At 45.0% G+C, this 12,248-nt stretch overlaps 1 protein-coding gene and 1 pseudogene across 3 annotated transcripts in view; both read right to left on the bottom strand.

Annotated features, from left to right (window-relative positions):
* Positions 1–8,451, bottom strand: part of RNF135 (ring finger protein 135) — a 31,644-nt gene extending 23,193 nt beyond the window's left edge. For all 3 annotated transcript variants that reach the window (XM_025362070.1, XM_025362069.1, XM_025362072.1), the window contains exon 1: positions 7,426–8,451. In XM_025362070.1, the coding sequence (XP_025217855.1) occupies positions 7,426–7,806 (381 nt within the window). In that variant the 5' untranslated portion in view covers positions 7,807–8,451. The remainder of the gene's footprint in view (positions 1–7,425) is intronic.
* On the bottom strand, positions 2,869–3,433 carry LOC112609188 (annotated as a pseudogene).
* Positions 8,452–12,248: the final 3,797 nt, after the last annotated feature.

Below are 12,248 nucleotides of genomic sequence, written 5' to 3'. Positions count from 1 at the left end.
AAAAAAAAAAAAAAAAAAAAAAAAAAAAAAAAAAAAAAGAAATAGTGGTAGAAAGTTTATTCAAAGAAATAATAGCACAGAACTTCCCAAATCTAGAGAAAGACATCAGTATCTACATACAAGAAGGTTATAGAACACCAAGCAGATTCAACCCAAAGAAGACTACATGAAGGCATTTAATAATAAAACTCCCAAAGGTTAAGGATGACGAAAGGATCCTAAAGCAGCAAGAGAAAATAAATAATATATAATGGAGTTCCAATACATCTGAAGGTAGACCTTTCAGTGGAAACCTTATAGGCCAGGAGAGAGTGGCATGACATGTAAAGTGCTGAAGGAAAAAACTTTTACCCTAGAAAACTATAATTTGTGAAACTAGCTTTGAAACATGAAGGAGAAATACTCTCCCAGACAAACAAAAGCTGAGGGATTTTATCAACACCAGACCTGTCCTACAAGAAATGGTAAAGGGAATACTTCAATCAAATAGAAAAAGCCAGGCGCAGTGTCTCACACTTGTAATCCCAGCACTTTGGGAGGCCGAGGCGGTTGGATCACCTGTGGTCAGGAGTTCCAGACTAGCCTTGCCAACATGGTGAAACCCCATCTCTACTAAAAATACAAAAATTAGCCGGGTGTGGTGGTGGGCACCTGTAATCCCAGCTACTCTAGAGGCTGCGGCAGGAGAATCACTTGAACCCAGGAGGTGGCCTGTAATCCCAGCACTTTGGGAGGCTAAGGTGGGCAGATCACTTGAGGTCTGGAGTTCAAGACCAGCCTGACCAACATGGTGAAATGCTGTCTCTACTAAAAATACAAAATTTAGCTGGGCATGACGGCGCATGCCTGTAGTCCCAGCTACTCGGGAGGCTGAGGCAGGAGAATTGCTTGAACCCAGGAGGTGGAGGCTGCAGTGGGCCGAGATCATGCCACTGCACTCCAGCCTGGGCAACAGAGTAAAACTCTGTCTCAAAACAAAACAAAACAAAAACCTCACTAGTAATAGTAAGGTCATAGAAAACCAATCAAAAATAATAACTACAACTTTCAAAGATATAGATAGTATAATAAAATATACACAGAAATAACAAAAAGTTAAATAGCAGGGGATGAATTTAAAGTGTAGAGTTTTTATTAGTTTTCTTTTTGCTTGTTAGGTAGTTTATGCAAGCAGTATCAAGTTGTTATCAGCTTAAAACAATAGGTTATAAGATACTACTTGCAAGCCTCATGGTAATCTCAAATCAAAAATCATATAATGGACACATAAAAAATAAAAAGCAAGAAATTAAATCATAGCACCAGAGAAAATCATATTCATTTAAAGGAAGACAGAAAAGAAGGGAAGAAGGAAGAGAAGACCACAAAACAAAACAACCAAAGAACAAACAACAAAATGGCAAGAATTACTTACCAATAATAACATTGAATATAAATGGACAAAAATCTTCAATCAAAAGACATAGAGTGGTTGACTGGATTAAAAAAACACGACCCAATGGTCTATTCCCTACAAGAAACACACTTCATCTATAGACACATATAGACTGAAAATAAAGGGATGGAAAAATATATCCCATGGCAATGGAAGCCAAAAAAGAGCAGGATTAGCTATACATATATCAGACAAATAGGTTTCAAAACAAAATCTATAAGAAGAGACAAAGAAAGTCATTTTATAATAATGGAGTCAATTCAGTAAGAAGATATAACAACTGTAAATATATATGCACCAACACTAGAGCACCCAGACATATAAAGCAAATATGACTAGAGCTAAAGAGCAGACTCCAATACAGTAACAGCTGGAGACTTCAACAACCCACTTTCAGCACTGAACAAATTATTCAGACAGAAAAGTAACAAGGAAATATTGGACTTAATCTGTACTATAGATCAAATGGACCTAATAGATATTTACAGAACATTTACATTCATGCTGCAGAATACACATGGATCTTTTCCTCAGCACATGATCATTCTCAAGGATAGGTCACAAAACCTAAGACCTAACATATGTCGGGTCAGAAAACAAGTCTTAAAACATTCAAAAACATTGAAATAGGCCGGGTGCAGTGGCTCATGCCTGTAATCCCAGCACTTTGAGAGGCCAAGGCAGGTGGATCACGAGGTCAGGAGATCAAGACCATCCTGGCCAACATGGTGAAACCCTGTCTCTACTAAAAATACAAAAATTAGCCAGGTGTGGTGGCGTGCGCCTGTAATCCCAGTTGCTGGGGAGACTGAGGCAGGAGAATCGCTTGAACCCGGGAGGCGGAGGTTGCAAAGACTAGAGATGATGCTACTGCACTCCAGCCTGGCGACAGAGCAAGACTCCATCTCAAAAAAAAAAAAAAATTGAAATAATACCAAATATCTTCTCTGACTGCAACGGAGTAAAACTAGAAATCAATAATGAGGAATTTTGAAAACTATACAAACCCAAGGAAATTAAACAATATGCTCCTGAATGACCAGTGGGTCAATGAAAAAATTAAGAAGGAAATTTAAAAATTTCTTTTAAGATGGGTGCAGTGGCTCATGCCTGTAATCCCAGCACTTTGGGAGGCCGAGGCCAGTGGATCAGAAGGTCAAGAGATCGAGACCATCCTGGCTAACATGGTGAAACCCCGTCTCTACTAAAAATACAAAAATTAGCTGGGCATGGTGGCGGGCGCCTGTAGTCCCAGCTAATCGGAAGGCTGAGCCAGGAGAATCACTTGAACCCAGGAGGCGTAGGTTGCCGTAAGCCGAGATCGCGCCACTGTACTCCAGCCTGGCAACAGAGTGAGACTCTGTCTGAAAAACACAAAAATTTTTTTAGTATTCATTTTTTTTTTACATGTGACTTTTTGTATTTATCATCTCTCAACTTTGTAGGTATGAACAGGCAGAAGAGCCAGAATTGAAGCTTGGAGCCCAAACTTGGGATTCCAAAATGGGGTAGAAGTCATACATGTTAGGATCTTGGCAGCAGCCAAAATGGACTATTCTGTGGCCCACGAGGTCATTTGCAGGGACCTTGAGGGTACAGGATGAGTTGGAATGAGGGTACCCGATGACCTGTGTACACCAAGCCAATCAGACGAGCAGTGTTGGGCAATCTGGGTAGTGTGTCTGCATTTCTCAGGCCGACACTGGTGGTGACTCCACCCTCCAGTATTGGCGGTTGTGGAGTTTTTGCTTGTTTTTGCTGAATATGCTTTTATTTGGCTTTCTTGAGGTTTGCTCTGTGGTTCTTGAACCATACCTGGAGTACTATTGGGCGTACGTCTATTTTCGAGGCCATTTATTTCTGAGGGCTGGGGTTTGGGTATGGGTTCTCATTGAACAAGATGTTCAGATCTTCCAGTTGCTTCTCAGTGAACATGGTTCGTTTCCTGTGTGAATGCATCTGGTCCTTACCGTTAGAAAGATCCTCTGAGCCTGGCATCTTCTAATCCAGATGTGTGCCTGGGTTCAGGTCCAGGGATAAGTAGTATCCTTTTTGTAAGGGGAGACAGGATGTTGCTCTGTTGCCCATGCTGGAGTGCAGTGACATGAAAACAGCTCACAGCAGCCTCAGCCTCCTGGGTTCAAGTGTTCCTCCCACCTCAGCCTCGAAAGTGGCTGGGACCACAGCCATGTGTCATCACACCTAGCTACCTTTTTCTTTTTTTTTTTCCAGCGGGTCTCATAGTTTCTCTTTTCTTTTTTTTTTTTATTGGGTCTGACCATGCTGCCCAGACTGGTCTTGAACTCCTGGGCTTAAGCAATCCTCCTGCTTCTGCCTCCCAAAGTGCTAGGATTATAAGTGTGAGCCACAACAATCAGCCTGAAAAATTTCTTAAAATAAATTATAATGGGCCTACTGCAGTGGCTCACACCTGTAATCCCAGCACTTTGGGAGGCCGAGGCAGGTGGATCACCTGAGGTCAGGAGTTTGAGACCAGCCTAGCCAACATGGTGAAACCTTGTCTCTAAAAAATACAAAAATAAGCCAGGGGTGGTGGCGGGCGCCTGTAACCCCAGCTACTCAGGAGGCTGAGGTAGGAGAATCGCTTGAACCCGGGAGATGGAGGTTGCAGTGAGCTGAGATCGTGCCACTGTACTCTAGCCTAGGTGACAGAACAAGAGTCTGTCTCAAAAAATAGAATAATAATAATAATAATAATAAAGGAATAACATAGGAATAAATTTAATGAAAGAGGTGAAAGACTTACACACTTAAAACTACAAAAAAATCACTGAAGGATTTATAGACCCAAATAAAAATAAATAAAAACACATTCTGTGTTTTAGGGAAAGAAGACTTAATATTGTTAAGATGTCAATACTACCCAAAGTGATCTACAGATTCAACATAATCCCTATCAAAATTCCAACAGCCTATTTTGTAGAAATGGAAAAGCCAATCTTCAAATTCAGATGGAATTGCAAGGAGTTCTGAATAACAAAAACAATCTTGGAAAAAAAAAAAAGTCAAAGAACTCACACTTCCCAATTTTCTAAATTTACTAAAAAGTTGTAGTAATCAAAATAGTGTGGTACTAGCGTAAGTACAGACATATAGACCAATGGAATAAAATGGAATGTCCAGAAGTAAAACTATACATTTATTTTGAGACAGGGTCTCACTCCATTGCCCAGGCTAGAGTGCAGTGGTACAATCATGGCTCACTGCAGCCTCAAACTCTCAGCTTGGGTGATTTCTCCTACCTCAGCCTCCCAGATACCTGGGACTACAGGCACATGCCACCATGCCCAGATACTTTTTTGTATTTTTCTAGAGATGGGGTTTCACCATGTTGCCCAGGCTGGTCTGGAACTTCTGGGCTCAAGCAATCCTCCCACCTTGGCCTCCCAAAGTGCTGGGATTACAGGTGTGAACCACACGCCTGGCCTGGCCAAATGATTTGTTGACAAGGATGCCAAGTCTAATCACTGGAGAATAGACTCTTCAACAAATGGTACCAAGACAATTGGATTTCCACATACAAAAGAATGAAGTTGGACCCCTAATTCACATCATATACAAAAATTAACTTAAAATTGACCAATTACCTAAACGTAAGCTAAAACCATAAAACTCTTAGAAAAGGCTGGCACGGTGGCTCATGCCTGTAATCCCAGCACTTTGGGAGGCCAAGGCGGGCAGATCACTTGAGGTCAGGAGTTCAAGACCAGCCTGGCCAAAATGGTGAAACCTCATCTCTAGTAAAAATACAAAAAGTAGCCAGGTGTGGTGGCAGGCGCCTGTAATCCCAGGTACTTGGGAGGCTGAAGCAGGAGAATTGCTTGAACCTTGGAGGCGGAGGCTGCAGTGAGCTGAGATCGTGCCACTGCACTCCATCCCTGGGAACTGAGCGAGACACTGACTCAAAAAAAAAAAAAAAAAAAAAAAAAAAAAAACAAAACAAAACAAAACAAAAAAACTCTTAGGAGAAAACATAGGGGTAAATCTTCATGAACTGAGATTTGGCAATGAATCTGTAAATATGACAACAGAAGCACAAGCAACAACAACAAAAAACAACAAATAAAAATTAAATTTAAAACTTTTGCGCATCAAAGGATACCACTGAGAAAGTGACAACTCTTAGAATGGGAGAATATATATTTGATAATATATCTGTGAGTCATATCTAATTCGATATCCAGAATATAGAAGGAATCTCTAAAACTCAACAACAAAAAGATAAACCCAATTTTACAATGGTCAAAGGACTTGAATGGACATTTCTGCAATGAAGATCTACAAATGACCAACAAGAACAAGAAAAGATGGGCAACATCATTAGTCATTAAGGAAATCCAGATCAAAATCACAATAAGGCTGGGTGCAGTGGCTCACGCCTGTAATTCCAGCACTTTGGGAGGCCAAGGAGGGCAGATCACAAGGTCAAGAGATCGAGACCATCCTGGCCAACATGGTGAAAACCCATCTCTACTGAAAATACAAAAATTACCTGAGTGGGGTGGTGAGCACCTGTAGTCCCAGCTACTCCGGACACTGAGGCAGGAGAATCACTTGAACCTGGGAGGCGGAGTCTGCATTGAGCACAGATCGCCCCACTGCACTCCAGCCTGGCCACAGAGCAAGACTTCAGCTCAAAAAAGAAAATAGGCCGGGCGCGGTGGCTCAAGCCTGTAATCCCAGCACTTTGGGAGGCCGAGATGGGCGGATCACGAGGTCAGGAGATCGAGACCATCCTGGCGAACACAGTGAAACCCCGTCTCTACTAAGAAATACAAAAAATAGCCGGGCGAGATGGCGGGCGCCTGTAGTCCCAGCTACTCGGGAGGCTGAGGCCGGAGAATGGCATGAACCCGGGAGGCGGAGCTTGCAGTGAGCTGAGATCCGGCCACTGCACTCCAGCCTGGGCTACAGAGCGAGACTCCGTCTCAAAAAAAAAAAAAAAAAAACAAAAAAGAAAATATATGTATGTGTATATATATGTGGCACATCCACCCAATGGAATATGATTCAGCCCCATAAAAGGAATAATGTTCTAACACATGCTACAACATGAATGAACCTTGAAAACACTATGCTAAGTGAAAGAAACCTGGCACAAAGGGACAAACATTGAACGATTCCAGTTATATGAAATATCTAGAACAGGCAAACTCAGAAACAGAAAGTAGCTTAGATGTGAGCAGGGGCTAGCGGGAGGGGAAATAAGGAGTTACTGCTTAATGAGTACAGTTTCTGTTTATGATGATTAAAGAGTTCTGAAAACAGCAGGGATAGTTGCACAACAGGAAATGTATCTGTCACTGAATTGTACACTTTAAAATGGTTAAAATGAGGCTGGACGCTGTGGCTCACGCCTGTAATCCCAGCACTTTGGGAGGCCGAGGCGGGTGGATCACCTGAGGTCAGGAGTTCGAGACCAGCCTGGCCAACACGGTGAAACTCCGTCTCTACTAAAAATACAAAAATTAGCCAGGCGTGATGGCTCACGCCCGTAGTACCAGCTACTCGGGAAGCTGAGGCAGGAGAATCGCTTGAACCTCGGAGGCGGAGGTTGCAGTGAGACGATCACGCCACTACACTCCATCCAGACAGAGCGAGATTCTGTCTCAAAAAAAAAAAAAAAGAAGGTTAAAATTACAAGTTTTAATGTTATATACATCTTACCACAATTTTACAACTGTCAGAGAAAGAGACCGAAGATCGATTAGGAAGAAGTTGAAATATGCCAAGGCGTGTAGCAGCTAGGTTGACAGGCTTTCGGGAGATGGGGAATTTGTTTTTTTCCCGCTTCTTCATACTTTTATGAACTTTCCAAAGTTCCTCCCAAAAGCGGGAGTCGACTTTTAGACTGAGAAAAGGAACGTAAAAGTAGAACGGCTGAGGAAAGGGATTCGAGCCACAGGGGAAGAGGGCAGGCTGCGGGCAGCCGGGGGGCGCGAGGGCAGCTGCGGGACCGGCCTCCCTACCCGCTGCAGTGCCGGGCGGCGCGGGGGCCTGGGGGTCAGGCTGGAGCCGGGACTGGAGCCGGGGCCGGGGCAAGCTGCAGAGTCGGAGCCCGCCTCCAGCTCGCTTGCGGCGCGGCGGTACTTGTCGGCCAGGTCCTGCAGTAGCGTGTTCTTCCGCAGCCGAGGCTGCTGCGCGGCGCCCTCCCGGCAGGTGGGGCAGGCCCAGCGGCGCCCGGCGCCGCGCGCGCCCCACAGGCCCTCCAGGCAGCGGCGGCAGAAGCTGTGGCCGCAGGGCAGCGTGGCGGGCCAGTCCAGCAGCTCCTGGCAGATGATGCAGCCCAGGTCGTCCTCGGCTAGCCATACGGGGACAGCGGAGCCCGGGCCCTTGCCCAAGCCCGCCATGGCGACCAGGCGGCCGGGGCGCAGATGTCAGGGTTGAGCCGAGTCCGCCCGCGACCGCGTCTCCTCAGGCTCCTCCCTCGCCCTGCCTCTTCCCTTTTCCCTCCTCCTCTTCTCAGTAGCCTTTTCCCCTCCTTCCTTGGGGCCACCCAGTCTCCTTCCTCCAGTCCTGCTGAAAGCGGACTTAGAGCCTCCACTGCCCAGCTCGAAAGGCAGAGCTGATCTTAAGTGGCGGCCTCTTGCCCTGGGAAACCAACTTGCCGCGAGCCACTGGGAACCCGCGGATGTCTCCAAGATTCTCTTTAGCTGTATGTCCCCCCATTAAGATGCAGCACCGTTGGACGTCTTCTAACGTTGGCTAATAAATAAATAAATAAACAACAAAAAGATGCAACACCGACAACTCTTGGGAGGAGAGGACTGCATTCAGGAGCTCATTTATGAGAATGAGCCCACGAGGCGTCATTCAGCTCCTCTAACAAGTAGCAGGGGATTAAAGATCACCGATGCACAGCCACAGGGAGCGTCTTCAAAAATGTTGATGTTCGGGCCCCGCTCGCAGGGAGTCTGATTTCATTGTCTTGGGTGGAGCACGGATATTTTATAAAACCTCCCTCAGGTGATTCTGACGTGCATTCAAGGTTGAGTGAGCGACCCCTGGACTTTTAAACTTGCGGTTATAATGCGCGCTGTGTCCTTACTGCCCTCTGCGGGATGTAAGAGCATTCCCCAATAGACACGCGGACAAAATACTAGAAAGTGTTTTCCTGATATGGCACGCCTGGCACTTGTGGGGCTTGCGTTCTCTCCCAACTCATTCACTTCGCATCCCAGTCCTAAGCGCATTGCAACCAGAAAATGTTAGAGCTAAAAGAGCGCCACGTCCTCCCGGATGACCTAAAGAGGTTAAAAAAAAAAAAAAAAAAAAAAAAAAAGAATTTCCAGGCTCTCATGGTAACAATGAAGCGTCAGAGACTAAAACCCACAATTCCCCATCTGTTGAAATGAACTAACAATGTCTCATATTTTACTTTATCCTTCCTTTCTCGCCTGGGCTCAAAGTAGGTATCAGATAATACAAGTTTGTAGCTGACCTTTGGATCACTTGAGGTCAGGAGTTCAAGACCAGCCTGGCCAACATGGTGAACCCCCTCTCTACTAAAAATACAAAAAAAAAAAAAAAAAAAACCAGAAAAAACAGAAAGAAAGCAAGCCAGGCGTCGTGGCGCATGCCTGTAATCCCAGCTACTCGGGAGGCTGAGGCAGGATAATCACTTGAACCTGGGAGGCGGAGGTTTCAGTAAGCCAAGATTGCGCCACTGCATCCCCAGCGTGGGCGACATAGGGAGACTCTGTCTCACAAAAAAAAAAAAAAAGAAAAGAAAAGAAAAAAAAAATAGAATAAGGGTTTGTGGTTATTTTCAATACCGGAAGTGTCATGGAGTAGGCAGCACTGCTCATCAACGTGTCCAGTGCTTTCCCTTTCTGGGGACATGGTAGGACTGGCACTTCCCTGACCCACTTGAAACACACAGAGGTAATAACATGTTACTTCCCACCAGCTTTAAAGGCGACTGAGCCAGCCATTGTATCGCTTTCTGCCAGCTGCCCCAACTATGGAGATGAAACCATCATCCAGTGACCCGGGTCACTGATTGGCTAAGATGAGCAGACTCCTTGCCGACGCACCCTAGGATACATACTAAGGGGAGAAGAAAACTAGGATGTATTCAGGTTACTGAGATTTAATGGGCGTGTGCTGCTGCAGCATAACCTAGCCTGTCCTGACCTGGATCTTGTTCCAGAGTCTCCGCATTGAAGTAACATTGTAGCTTCTAAGAGCCTCTCTTTTTTTTCTGTAAAACGGGCATGATACTAAACAATTAAACATGCTCAGATCTTCCAACTTAAAAAATAAAATCACTGGTGGGGCGTGGTGGCTCGTGCCTGTAATCCCAGCACTTTGGGAGGCTGAGGCAGGTGGATTGCCTGAGCTCAGGAGTTCGAGACCTGCCTGAACAACATGGTAAAACCCTGTCTCTACAAAAAAATATATATATACAAAAATTACCCAGACATGGTGGTGCAGGCCTGTGGTCCCAGCTACTCAGGGGACTGAGGTGGGAGGATTGCTTGTGCTGGGGAGGTGGAGGCTGTAGTGAGAGCCATGAGAGCTCAGGAGGTCAAGACTGTGGTTAGCTGTGATCGCACCACTTCACTCCAGCCTGAGGAAGGAGCTAGACATAGTCTCAAAAAAATAAAAATTAAAACAGAAAATAAAATCACCTTTCACCTAAGCCTCCCTGGAGCCAGCTGTCCTCTTTTCCATTTCACAGCCAAGTTCCTGTAAAGAGTGGGTTAACCCGTAGTTTTCAAACTTTTTTTCTTGGACACTCCCTAAAAGTTTTATGCAAAATCATGCAATGGTTATAAGAAAGGGGGAAGGGGGAGAGTGGTCAGCACTGGTAGTAAAAATATATTAGCAAATTCTTCATTTACACCAGATTTTTTTTTTTTTTTTTTTTTTTTTTTGAGATGGAGTCTCACTTTGTTGCCCAGGCTGGAGTGGAGTGGAGTGGCGCAATCTTGTCTCACTGCAACCTCCACCACACAGGTTCAAACCATTCTCCTGCCTCAGTCTCCGGAGTAGCTGGGATTACAGGCACTCACCACCATGCCTGGCTAATTTTGTATTTTTAGTAGAGATGGGGTTTCCCCATGTTGATGGGGTTTCTCCATGTTGGCCAGGCTTGTCTCGAACTCCTGACCTCAGGTGGTCCACCCACCTCATCCTCCCAAGTACTAGGATTACAGGCGTGAGCCATCGCACCCAGCCTACATCAGAAATTTTGTCATTTTTGGCCGGGTGCGGTGGCTCACGCCCGTAATCACAGGACTTTGGGAGGCCGAGGCAGGCAGATCATGAGGTCAGGAGTTCTAAAAATACAAAAAAAAAAAAAAAAAAAATTAGCTGGGCATGGTTGCGGGCACCTGTAATCTCAGCTATTCAGGAGACTGAGGCAGGAGAATTGTTTGAAGCCAGGAGCCGGAAGTTGCCATGAGCCAAGATGGCGCCAATACACTCCAACCTGGGCAACAGGGCGAGACTCTGTCTCAAAAAAAACACAAAGAAATGTTGTCATTCTTTTATCTTTCTGAACTTGTATTTCCATTCCATTTTCTCCACAGAATTACATTCCAAAGCAATATATTTCATGCATGAAAGTGTTCTTATCACTTCTCTGCAACAAAAGTATGTATATGTATTAAACTTCTAATTCTTTTTAACTTCCTATGACAAACAGCCTCTCGTTAAATTTTTTCCCCTGGATTGAATTATCAATATAATTACTATTAGCAGTCAAACAAAAGAAAACTATGCTGCAATTTATATAAATAACTTTTTTTTTTTTTTTTGAGACGGAGTCTCGCTCTGTCGCCCACGCTGGAGTGCAGTGGCCGGATCTCAGCTCACTGCAAGCTCCGCCTCACGGGTTTACGCCATTCTCCCGCCTCAGCCTCCCGAGTAGCTGGGACTACAGGCGCCTGCCACCACGCCCGGCTAGTTTTTTGTATTTTTTTAGTAGAGATGGGGTTTCACCGCGTTAGCCAGGATGGTCTCGATCTCCTGACCTAGTGATCCGCCTCTCTCGGCCTCCCAAAGTGCTGGGATTACAGGCTTGAGCCACCGCGCCCGGCTATAAATAACTTTTAAAGAGAGTAAACATTTTATTGGAATGATAGCTATTAATAAGACAGATGGGCTCGTTTCTTTCAAAAATGCTTTTATGCCCAGGCACAGTGGCTCAAATCTGTAATCCCAACACTTTGAGAGGCCAAGGCGAGCGGATCACTTGAGGTCAGCAGTTTGAAACCAGCCTGGCCAACCTGGTGAAACCCTGCCTCTACCAAAAAATACAAAAATTAGCTGGGCATGGTGGCCTGAGGTCCCAGCTACTCCGGAGGCTGAGGCAGGAGAATGGCTGGAACCCAGGAGATGGAGGTTGTAGTAAGCTGAGATGGCACCATTGCACTCCAGTCTGGGCGACAGAGCAAGACTCTGTCAAAAAAAGCATTTATCTGGGAATGAACATTATTTAATGATAGAATTATACAAGGTTTCGCAATAAATTCTATTTCCTTTATGTTTTTATGAGTGTGCTGAGAAACTTCGTTCACATGTAAAAATAGATGACAAAATTGTCACTCATTTTCATATTTTTTGAGATATCTGCAAAAAAGTCACATAGTGATAATCTCTCAATTGACAACTTGATTTGATTTTTCTTTTTTTTTTTTTTTTTTTGAGACAGAGTCTCGCTCTGCCGCCCAGGCTGGAGTGCAGTGGCGTGATCTTGGCTCACTGCAAGCTCCGCCTCCTGGGTTCAGGACATTCTCCTGCCTCAGCCTCCCGAGTAGCTGGGACTACAGGTGCCCGCCACCTC

Source organism: Theropithecus gelada, chromosome 16, assembly GCF_003255815.1.
Source record: "Theropithecus gelada isolate Dixy chromosome 16, Tgel_1.0, whole genome shotgun sequence".
NCBI classification, from domain to species: domain Eukaryota; kingdom Metazoa; phylum Chordata; class Mammalia; order Primates; family Cercopithecidae; genus Theropithecus; species Theropithecus gelada.
This window is presented reverse-complemented; position numbering and strand designations above follow the sequence as displayed.